Below are 12036 nucleotides of genomic sequence, written 5' to 3'. Positions count from 1 at the left end.
ATATATATATATATATATATATTACATAGAATACCCGCATAGTGTAAGCCAATAACATTGCAGAATAGTAATATAGATCTGCTAGGCGACAATATTGAATGATTGAGGGAATAATTTTATCTTACTTAAATAACAGGAACAGAATTTCTTTTCCACTCAGAATGGATCATATTTCTGTCATCTCCAACCTAAGATTTTTCTTTGTGGATTGATTCCTTATTTTCCAACTCAAAAGCCAATTACAGAGATGAAGGATTCAACCTAATTCTGGTTTTTGACAACTATGAGACAGCAATGAAGAAACGCAAGCATTTCTTCATTACATAATCTTCTGTGATAATGGTGTTTTTACAGCTAGTTTCCTTTGTATTAATATCTCCTGGCTTCACCCAATGTCAAAATCATTCCTATTTCCAGGTAAATGAACAAAGGAGATGTGTTCTTACTTAGTGTCCAGAAGGTAACCTAATTTTTAACTGCCTTAATTATCTAGTTGATGTTACTAATGGAAAGGAATGCCACATGTAGGTACCCTCCAAAGGCACCACTCCCAAATGTTGGGATTTTTTTAGTCCCAGAAGCCTTTCATATCATGTTAGTAATGATCATTTCCTATGAAATGTCCTCTGCCCAGAGGTCTAATGTTGCATGAATATTACTCTTGATGCAATAGCTGCTGTGTAGCCTATATTGTGAAATGCAAAAGAATGTCACAGTTCTCTGCAGACACAGGGCTGAGCCTGGGCCCAAGAGCTAGGGATTTCTAGTCCTATTTTTTCAATGAGTATCCTTCCAAATTTTGCAGAAATGCTATTTAAACAGGCAAATGCAGTCAGGTTTGCTTAAAATGAATGAGAAAATGTGTCCAAATTGCTACAAAAACACTGGTAACTAAGACGGGGCATTAGTGTACTGAGCTGTAGTGGGGCAAGGAGCCGGAGGTATCTAGGGCAAAAGTACTTGAGGACTGTTTTTAGAATATGTTAGCCTCAGTGTTGCACTAGGCAAAAAATAAGCCTAGGCCATGGAATGATTATTTGCTGTCACATTTTTACCAGCCTGGCACTTGCACTAGCCCATGAAGGACTCAATCAAAAGGGGCTTGAGTACATAGTGTGCCAGGCCTGCTCGACATTTCCCTGTGCCATCAAGCCAAGGGTATTAGCCTACGGGTGACAAAGGGAGAAGCAAGAACGAGACACCACCACTAAAGGGCTGCAGGTAGATACCCCTTCCCCCCAAACAAAAAGCTGCCCTCACCCCACTATTAGGAAAATGAGGAAAGAGATGAGGAGGATCACAGGAGGGGAGGAGAAGAGGATCACGCTCGCCCCTCTTTGGTAAGAAGCCTGGTACTCTTTCTGGTACTGGGTGGTGCACATCTCCTCCACCACACGCTCCATAATCTTGACGTCCGTCTCGGTGATGTTCTCCCCCTTGGTGATGGTGGTGACCGTGTGCTGCTTGACCGTGATGTTGACGCAGTCGCGCACGAAGTTGTTCTGGTTGTTGTACTGATCCACAGGCTTGTAGTACACTTGGTCGGGGAAACGGTTCATGTTTTCACGGTAGTAACGGTCCTCATACTCATTGCCAAAATGCATGGGAGGCCTGCTCATGGCACTTCCCAGCATGTAGCCTCCCAGGCCCCCCACCACTGCCCCGGCCGCGGCAGCTCCTGCCACATGCTTCATGTTGGTTTTTGGCTTATTTGGCTTGTTCCACTGATTGTGGCTGCCACCACCATGGGGCTGTCCCCAGCCTCCACCACCATGGGGCTGTCCCCAGCCTCCACCACCATGGGGCTGACCCCAGCCTCCACCACCATGGGGCTGACCCCAGCCGCCACCGCCCTGGGGTTGACCCCAGCCGCCGCCCTGGGGTGGGTAGCGGTTGCCTCCAGGACTACCCTGCCCCGGGTATCGGCTCCCGCCGGTGTTGCCTCCTCCAGGCTTCGGTCGCTTCTTGCAGAGGCCCACGTCACTCCATGTGGCCACAAAGAGAAGCAGGATCCAGCCGCCTACGAGGCTTTTCACCATGATGACTTATCTGCAAAATGAAGAGGGTATCAGAGTATTAGGTCTCTGTTAAAAGCCCCGAACATTTGCTGCCTAACAAATGACTGCACAGCAGTGACATCAGCACCTCCGGCACATGCTCTTCACTCTCTGTTCTCCTTCGAAGCACCTCTGACAAAAGTAACTGTCAAGTAAAGGGTTAACACAACACTTTCTCCTTCTAGGATGATTTTGACCTTAAGATCATTTCGGCTCTGTTTCTGGGAAATGTGGTGAAGGTGGAGTGTCAGCAACATTGCTTATGGAAAAAATAACCTCTGATTTAGAAATGCAACCGGACTGGGAAAACCTAGGAACACCTGGTGGGGTTGCTATCAGTTTGGGCTTTCGAGCAGTGATCCTTGTGGGGACCCTGGAAGCTGTGCCCATTGGGCTGTTATAAGGGACAATGGCTTCTGTGGAGCCTGGGGCTTCTACGCCAAGGAGAACCTGTTACCCACCAATATGGGTCTCATGCCCTTAAACCTGAGCAGGCACTATGGGGTCTGGGGGTGGAGACAAGACCCAGGCTGCTGGGTGGACCACTGTACAACCCTGGTGCGGCCCCTATGGAAGTCTGTGAGTCTAATGTCCTGTTAGGAAGCTCCCAGGTGGGTGCTGCTGCAGTGAAACGCAGTTGATTTCGGCCTTTTCTCCCCTGTAAGAATGTAAGCAGGAAAGAAGTCTCTTTGCTGCGATTTCCTCTGGGGCCAGGGCAGTGCCTGGCACAGAGCATGCACACAATAGATATTTGTTAAGTGCAGGAATTAACATCCCCTGAACATATAAATGCCAACAAGAATTTCCTTAAAGGAAAACTTTTTTTTTTGAAACAGGAAACAAGCCCACTTATAAATTCATCTTTCTCTCTATACATGGACAGACAGATGGAGCTGCTTAAAGTGGGGTAAAGATGGCTGTGCTCACAAGATCTGCACTCACTCACTGGCTGAATAAGTTTAGCTCAGCAGGTGATGGTTTAGGAGTGACCTATTTTCTTCTAATTTTTGGTACAGAGAAACATGTCTTATATAAAAGGGCTTAAGAAAAAACAAATAACCCAAATATCCTGGGTGATAATTTATGCCCCTTTGCAGAATCCAATTTTAAAAAATCTCCTTACAGACAAAAGATCTCATTTATCCTGGGTGCTCAGGTCCAAGGGCAGAGCTCTAAGCACACAGTAGAATGATTATTAAGCAGTTTCTACTGTACCCCACGTCAGAGCATACGCTCTTTAGTGTCATTAGGTGCCATAAACCAAAAGTGGCATATGCTGTAATGCTGATGTTACTCTTATCCCCAGCACTGTTTATCTTCAAATAAAAGTGGAATCAAGGACTAGAAAATGATTTTTCATAACCTTCAGAAAAGAAGGATGAAATAAATAAATGAATTAACATACTGTTTATGTTTTTACTATCATAGAAATATCTTGGAGATCAAAAGTATGTTTGAAAGTTATGAGCCAACTTAAACTGCTTAGATCACGCCAATGTAGGACTTTTGGAGGCTCTTGGGTAAGGATCTGAGGGGAAGGGTTCTGGCACATGACCTGCTCTCCATTTGCTCATGGCACCCAGCTCCTGGCCTCCATGCTGTTCGCCCTTCTAAACAAACACCTCCGGGAACTAAACTAGGGGATTATCACCCTCAGTCAATAACGCCCAACCAAAAGGGGTTTTGTGTCAACAACTATTTCATTCATTCCCATGAGCCAAACTCAGACAACACCCTAGAGCAGTGATGGCGAACCTTTTGAGCTCGGCGTGTCAGCATTTTGAAAAACCCGAACTTAACTCTGGTGCCGTGTCACATGTAGAAATTTTTTGATATTTGCAACCATAGTAAAACAAAGATTTATATTTTTGATATTTATTTTATATATTTAAATGCCATTTAACAAAGAAAAATCAACCAAAAAAATGAGTTCGCGTGTCACCTCTGACACGTGTGTCATAGGTTCGCCATCACTGCCCTAGAGCTATTCTTGAATTTTTTCTTTCTCACAGCACACACTGAGTCTATCAGCAAATCTTATTAGCCTATCTTGAAAACAAATCTTAAATCCTGAAACCTGTCACCTTTTCCAATACTACCATCCTAGCTGACGTCTTCTCCATCTCTTCTGGCCGGAGTCTTTACAGCCTCCAACCAGCTCCCCGCTTCTGCCCAGGTCCCCATTGTGTGTTCTCCACTCAGTGGCCTGAGAGAGCCTTTTCGTATTCAGGTCACACCCGGCTACTCCTTTGTACTCAGGATAAAACCCAAGTCCTGAGCATGCCAGGCAGGCCCCACACGACCTCTCCACTGTTTCTCACATCTGGCAATACTTTCTTATCTCGGGTCCTTTGTACCTGCTGCTCCCAGAGCCTGGAAGCTTCTTCCTCCAGTTCCTCTTATGGCTCTAGTCTGCTCTGATGACACCTCAACAGGTGTCCACGCCACCCTACATAAGTCAGCACCCCGTCATATCCCTCACCCTGCTTCACTTTTCTCCAGGGCAGCAATGCTACTTAACGTCTATTGTTTACTGTTTGCTTATTGTTCATCTTCTCCAGGAGAGGAGTTTTGTTTTGTGCACAGCAGTATCCCTAGTGCCTAGATGTCATGTCTAACTCATAGACATGCAAAATAAATGTTGAATGAATGAATGAGTGTGAAACATCTATGATAAAGCATACAAGATAAGCTAAAAATTAAATTTCTATCTACAGTGAACCATATTTATGAATTTACCAAGCATATTCTTTTCTGCAATGGCCAACTGTCTATCATCTTCAACTCAGTTAGATAAATATTTAGTTCATGTACCAGCCACCATGACAGACTCTGGGTGGAGATGTCACCTGAAATGATTGAGGTGGGAGGCAGAAGAGGCTGCAAGGGGAGTAACGCAGTCTGGTGTTAATCATGCCTTGTTCAGGGTTGTAAGAGTTGCGGCTCTGTCAGCTCAACTAGACAGATAAGCAGGTGATGATACCACATAGTAAAGGAGGCACAGAGAGGGACTTGGTCCTCAGGGAGCCAGACACAGGAGGTGGATGGGGCCACAAAGCATTCAGAGTGGAGACAGGTGGTGAGAGAGAAGACTGGCAGGTCTGGAGATGACAGGGTTTCATGGAAGTGAAGCTTCAATGTGCAGTGGAGAGGCAGGCAGAGGTCAGGTAACAAAGGGCCTGCTAGGCAAGGTGAGCAGCATCCTGGCTTGCCTGGGAGAGTTTACACCTGTTGTTCCTGCACTAATATTAATAGTGCCCCTTTCCGGATGCTAGGTTATACAGTCAGCCCAATTACAAGGCATGTCAAGTAGTCTGCACTTGATCCTAGTCTGCACTTGATCCTGAAGGCAGTGGGGAACCACTGAGGAGTTTGGAGTTTTCTTTTAGAAAGAACATTGTGGAGAATAAAATGGGGATTGTGTGTGTGTGTGTGTGCACAGAAACTAGTTAGAAGGGTACTGCAATGATCGAGGTAGAAGATGATGGCCTTGGCCAGGGGGTGCAGGGTAATGGATGATTTTACTTAAATGGTAGCTTCTGGAGAGCTTGGTGTTCGATGTGGAAGGTGAGAGACTGGAAGAATTGAGGTTTCTGGATTGGGCAGCTACTTGGACAAAATGCAGAAGGCAGAGCAGGTGCGGAGGGAGATTACTGAAGGGCTTGGCTTTGGCAATGCTGTTATCAAGCTACATGTGGGATAAGAGCTATCAGTAGACAGCTTGACAGCTTGGTGAGTCTAGAGTTGAAAAATGACCATGGACTGGAGATACAGGCAATGGGGAACCAGAGACATGGCATGTGTTGCTGATTAGAACTTTAAAACTGAATGCTGAATAAAGAATATAATATTCAGTATGTTATTATGTTCACGCTATTGAATCATTCATAGAATATATTAAGACTAGATCATTTTAAAACCAGTTGAGAACAAAAGTAATATTTAGTTATGAAAAGCATGAAAAATAACAACTACATTTTGAAGTAGAGAATCATTTCTAAGAATAAAAGGGACTCAAAACTTACATCAGACCTTGGAGAATCTCTTTCTATTTGTGATAAAATAAGGAAGATCTTATAGTATTTAACCCAAACCTCTTACTGTACAAATTAGACCACTAAGATTCAGAAAGGCCAAGGGCTGGCTAGTGAACTTACTGGGAACAAGGACTAGGCTTCTGAATCCCGGGCTGGGCTGTGACACTAATCACCTAAGATCCTCTCTGTGAGGGTCAGGTTGTGGCCCAATCCTCTGGTACATTTAAGACATTAAGTATTTGATAAAAGTAAATACCTCTTTATCACTAAGAAAATTCCTACTCAACAGAGTAGGAATAGGAGGGAACTCCCCTAACTTGATAAAGGTTATTTAACAAAAACAACAAACATAACGGATAACCTCTGAGTATATTCACTTTAAATCGGAAACAAGACAAGGATGCCCATTATCTTAGGACACATGCAAAGACAAAGAAGTAACCAGTGTTAAGAACTGCAAAAAAACAAAAAACAAAAAAAACCCACCAAAACACCCCCCAAAACTCCAGCTGTCATTATTTGCAATGACTGTAATCATATACATAGAAAACCCAGCAGTCTCAACAGAGGTAATGAGACCCACACAAGATCTCAGCAAGGTTATGGGATACAAGATTGCCTACAAAAATCAACAGTATTTCTCTACACCAGCAATAGTTGACTAGAAAAAAAAATTTAGGAAATAAGACATTCACAATAGCAACCCAATCTGTAAAGTATCTAGATATTGACTTAACTAAGAGAAATTAAGACTAGGGAAAAAATGTAAACTCTAAGAAAGAACATAGAAGATAATCTATTAGAATGGAAAGGCTTTCCATGGTCTTGATCAAGATAACTTAGTATTAAAAAGATGTCAATTACCCCTAGATGAACCTATAATTTCAATAAAATGTCAATAAAAATTCCAATTGGATTTTTTTGAGGAGCTCAATAAATTTACACGTGGAAAGAAATGCCCATAAATGGCAAACTCAACCTTAAAATAAAGAGGAAAGAGAAAGGAATGCGCCATATCAGACATTAAATTATACTAAGGCCTAGTAAAATAAAGACCATATGGTAAAAGTCGAAGAACAGATCAATAGAAAAAAGCAGATCAGCAAAAGTTTAGAGATTAAACCCAAGTACGTATACTTTAGTGGGGACTTGACATATAATAAATGAACACTACAAATCAATGGAGGAAGGAAGGTTTGTTTAGTAGATGCTTCCAGGGAACTAGAGAAAATTTAAACAGGATCCCCACCACTGCATGTATAAGTGGACTCTAGGTGGACTGCAGACCTGCCTGTGAAAGGTAAAAGTATGTTAGAAGAAGAAAATCCAGGAGAATGTCTTTGTGACCTGAAGGGTAGGGGAAGGGCTTTTTAAACAAAAAGCAAAAACAGTGAGGGAAATAATTGAAGAGTTTTATTACATAAAAATTAAGAAGTTTTGTTCAGTGCTATGAAGAACACAATGGACAAAGTTAACAGAGAAAATACACAGTGGTAAAAAAAAATGTAGTATTTAAAACCAACAGAGAATTTATTTCTAGAACCAATAAGGAACTCATACAAAGCAATAAGGGACAGAAATTCCAATAGAAAAATGGCCAAAAGATATAAAATGATAATTTACAGAAGATGGAAAACCAAAGAGTATAACAACATGTTAAAAAAAATTAAGAATCAGATAAAATTAGACAAAAAGAAAATCAGCCAAAAGAAAAAAGAAAAAAAGAAAGAGAGGGCAGGCATGTGAGAATAAAGGCACCCACATGACTATCAAAGGAGTATGAGTGGGCCCGGCCAGTGTGGCTCAGTAGTTGAGTTTCGACCTATGAATCAGGAGGTCACGGTTTGATTCCTGGTCAGGGCACATGCCCAGGTTGTAGGCTCGATCCCCAGTGAGGGGTGTGTAGGAGGCAGCCTATTAATGATTCTCATCATTGATGTTTCTCTCTCTTTTTGCCTTCCTCCCTAAAATCAATACAAATATATTTTAAAAAATCTGTCAGATGGATTGCCTTTCTATTAAAAATAAGTTACAAATATCGACTTTAGAATTAACTCATTCAATAAGTATTTATGGAATAACTAGTATGTGCCAGTTTTAAAAGAAACAGAAAACTTGAGTTGATCAATAATCATAGAAAAAATGGAGAAAAATGTCAAAAATTAAATATGATTACTTATTGATTCTTTCAATAAATATGTCTTATGAGGATATTCTAAAGTACTAGCATTGTGCGAGGAGCTGAGGACAGAATGGTGCACAAGATATTTAACTTAGTAGGTTCAAGGACCAAAAAGGAGGTGTATCTGGAGCTGATGGGACTGAAGTGGGTGAAAGCCAGCTCACCAAGACCTCATAGGCCACAGAGAAAATTTCCATTTCATTTTGAATGCAGTGGAGAATCATTAAAGGGCCTTAGAAGAGTAACATAATGGGGCTGTTTTTTAAAAAGATCACCCTGATTGTGTGTAAAGAAGAAAATTTAGGGGGCAAGAAAGGAAATGGTGAGACCAGCTAGGAAACAATTAAAGGAAGATGGCTGTGTGGCCTGGGACGGTGACCATGTTGCTGAGGAGCTACGAGTAAATGAGACACATTTTGAACCAGTTAAGACTTGCTGATAGAGTGGATGAAGGAGTGAGAGTTAACTAGGTTTGTGCCTTTGTGTCCAGGCCCATGGTGGCAATGAATTAGGGGAAACAGGTGGAGGGCCATGTTTGGGAGAGAAAACCAAGAGTTTTAGCTGAGACACATTAATTTTGCTCCACCTATGAGATACTGAAGTGGAAGTATGAATTGGGGCAATTGTTAAAAGAATGTGGAACTTAGTAGAGATAAGCATTTGGGCATCTTCACCTAAGAAGTAGTGTTAATGGAAAACTTGAATTGATCAATAATCAAGCCAAAGGGATAAAGATCAAGATTCAAACTCCAGTATTTCGAGTGGATCTTGCTCTCAGTTACCCAGCCTCCCGCAATATGGGTGACAAAACCTAAAAGAAAATACCACCAAACTGACTTCAACATTTTAGTAAGAGAAGAATACATTGTGACCAATAAGGTTTATTTAAGGAATACAAGGATGGTTCAAAACCAGGAAATCTATTAATAGGTTAAGAGAAAAAAAAAAGGTTCTGTGCAAATGTTGAAAAGTTTTTAATTAAAATCAACATTCATTTCTGATTTTCAAAGTTGAAGTTGTTAAAATGGTTTCTACAGAACTAGAAGGTAGTCCCTTTCCATCAACAAGAATCACTATCACAACATATAGCCCACACCCTATCTTAATTAAAAAAGGAAAAGCATTCTCATTAATGTAGTAAACAAGGTAAGAAAAAAGGAAAAGCATTCTCATTAATGTAGTAAACAAGGTAAGAATGCAAGCAATCACTCTTGTTATAGAATTTTTAACCAGGTATGATTTTCTACCTGGAAAATCAACCCAAAACATCTCAAAATACACAAGTGAGCCTATTAGGGTGGTGGTTTTTGAAATCAATATTTAACAAAAGAGTCCCCAAATTAATTGGAATTAAGTTAGAAGATTTAGCATGGAAAAAACAATCCACCCATAATGACCAAAAATAAATAAATAAATAAATAAATAAATAAATAAATAAATAAATAAATAAATAAAATATCTAAGAGTTTTTATGAGGAATGTGATAAAATTTTAATTAAAGACATAAAGGAAGACTAGAAAAAAAGAGAAAGACATAAAGTCTTTGGTTGGGAAAGTCTTTGGTTGGGAAAACCAATACTTCATTTCAAAATAATCCAGAAAGTTAACATAGTTTTAGTCAGAATTCAAAGGAGATTTCAAAGAACATGAGGAAATGATACTCAAAATTAAGAAGACTGAAGAAACTATTGAACAGGAAGAAAATCTAGGGCACACTTAGCCTGCCAGGTGTTAGAATGCATTGCAAAGCTGCAATAAATAAGATCACATGGCATTGGCACATGAACAGAATGACAGAGCAATGGAACTACAGAAGGTCCAAAAAAAGATCCATAGATTACCCCAATCATCCTATTCCCTCCCATGTGTACAAGGAGTCAGAGCCGGTAGGACCTGCCCAGTGGTTGTATGCCAGGGGTCAAATTTCTGATACTCACAACATGTTACAACTTGAAACCTAGTTAAATTGGGAAGTGGCACCAAACAGTGTCCCCACCAATCCCCACCGCCCTGAGAAAATTTCCCGAGTTAAGTAGAACTCATTTGTTATACAGTAGATCCTCCTTATCTGTGGGGAATACATTCTAAGACTCCTAGTGGATGCCTGAAACCATGGATAGTACTGAAACTTACATATACTATTTTTTTTCTGTATATACTTATCTATGGTAAGTTTGGTTTATAAAATAGGCACACTAAGAGACCAATAACAGCTGATAATAAAATAGAACAATTTTAACAATATACTGTAATAAAAGTTATGTAAATGTGGTCTCTCTCTTCTCTCAAAATGTCATCCTTGCCCTAGCTGGTTTGACTCAGCACCAGCCAGAGGACTGAAGGGTCCAGGGCTTGATTCCAGTCAAAGGCAGTCAAGGGCATGTACCTTGGGTGCAGGCTCGATCCCCTGTGCTGGTCAGGGCACGTGTGGGAGGCAACCAATTGATGTCTCTCTCACACTGATGTTTCTCTCTCTCTGTCTCTCCCCCATCCCTTCTACTCTCTCTAAAAATCAATGAAAAAAATATCCTCGGGTGAGGATTAACAACAACAAATACATATTTCACCCTTCATGTGAGATGATACAATGCCTATGTGACAAGATGAACTGAGGTGCTCAGACCTGTGTTCAATTTAAAACTCATGACTTGCTTATTTCTGGGATTTTTCCATGTAATATTTTCAAACTGAGGTTTACCATGGGTAACTGAAACTGCAGAAAGCAAAACCATGGATAAAAGGGGACTACTGTATTTTAATTTTTTTGAGGTCATTGCCCTTTACAGAATCTGATGCAAGCTATACCAAATTTTGCAAAGTATTTTGGGCTTTTCACTACTCTGAAGCCCAGTTCTGGATTGAACAGGGCAAAGGTCCCGAACCTGATCCATCTCAGAATTACTTACGGAGCTTTTAAAAAGCAACATTGCTGGCGCCTATCCCAGGCCAGCAGCCAGGGAGTTTCTAGCGATGGGATTTGGGACTTTATAATAAAACTTCCCTGGGAATTGCACTTCTAGCCAGGCTTCGGAGCTAGGTCCTCAGAAGCCCAACGCTTAACATTATAATGCTTTTCATAAAAGGGCACACCTCCCTTGATGTGATCACACAATACAATGACAGTAGTAAGTAGAATACAAGAAGTAAAAAGATGAACAAATTGAGAAAACAACTCTCCCCACTGTAGAACTCCTGCACACACTATTTACTCAAGGATGACTTTATAATGCTGTAGCCATAAGCTAATTAGATACAGGCATGCTCTGAATGTTTAATACGAGGCAGTTCACAGCTGATATAGTCACCTTGGAAGAGGAAATAAGATCCGAAAGGGAGAATGGGATAGGTAAATTAAAACTACAGCTTAGCAAAACTTTTCCCTCAAAACTTTTCATCAGCTGGTTGATAGTCACCTTCAGAGTTAATTTGGTGCAGGAATGTTTACGTTATTGTTTTATTTTTATACTAGAGGCCCAGTGCATGAAATTTGTGCGGGGGGGGGGGGGGGGGGGTCCCCTCAGCCCAGCCTGAACCCTCTCCAATCTGGGAAATCCCTCTCACAATCCTGGAATAATGGCTCCTAAACGCTTACCTGCCTGCCTGCCTGGGTGCCCCCAAATGCACCCCCCCCATCCTGGTCACCCCTTACTGCCCCTGCTGGCGGCCTGGGCGCCCCCCAAATGCCCCCCTCTTCTGGCCTGGGCACCCCCTAAAATTTCCCCCCCTCGGGGGGCAGGGTGGCCCCCGGCTGGCCCCACCC

At 41.5% G+C, this 12036-nt stretch overlaps 1 protein-coding gene across 1 annotated transcript in view; it reads right to left on the bottom strand.

Moving 5' to 3' along the window:
* Positions 1-271: 271 nt before the first annotated feature.
* Positions 272-12036, bottom strand: part of PRNP (prion protein) — a 12934-nt gene continuing 1169 nt past the window's right edge. Inside the window, exon 2 of the mRNA XM_006096427.3 lies at positions 272-2049. Coding sequence (XP_006096489.1) covers positions 1257-2039 — 783 coding nt within the window. The 5' untranslated portion in view covers positions 2040-2049 and the 3' untranslated portion in view covers positions 272-1256. The remainder of the gene's footprint in view (positions 2050-12036) is intronic.

The sequence above is a fragment of the Myotis lucifugus genome, unplaced genomic scaffold, assembly GCF_000147115.1.
Source record: "Myotis lucifugus unplaced genomic scaffold, Myoluc2.0 scaffold_178, whole genome shotgun sequence".
In the NCBI taxonomy this organism is placed as follows: domain Eukaryota; kingdom Metazoa; phylum Chordata; class Mammalia; order Chiroptera; family Vespertilionidae; genus Myotis; species Myotis lucifugus.
The sequence above is the reverse complement of the archived record's forward strand: the minus strand, read 5'-3'. Positions and strand labels throughout refer to the sequence as shown.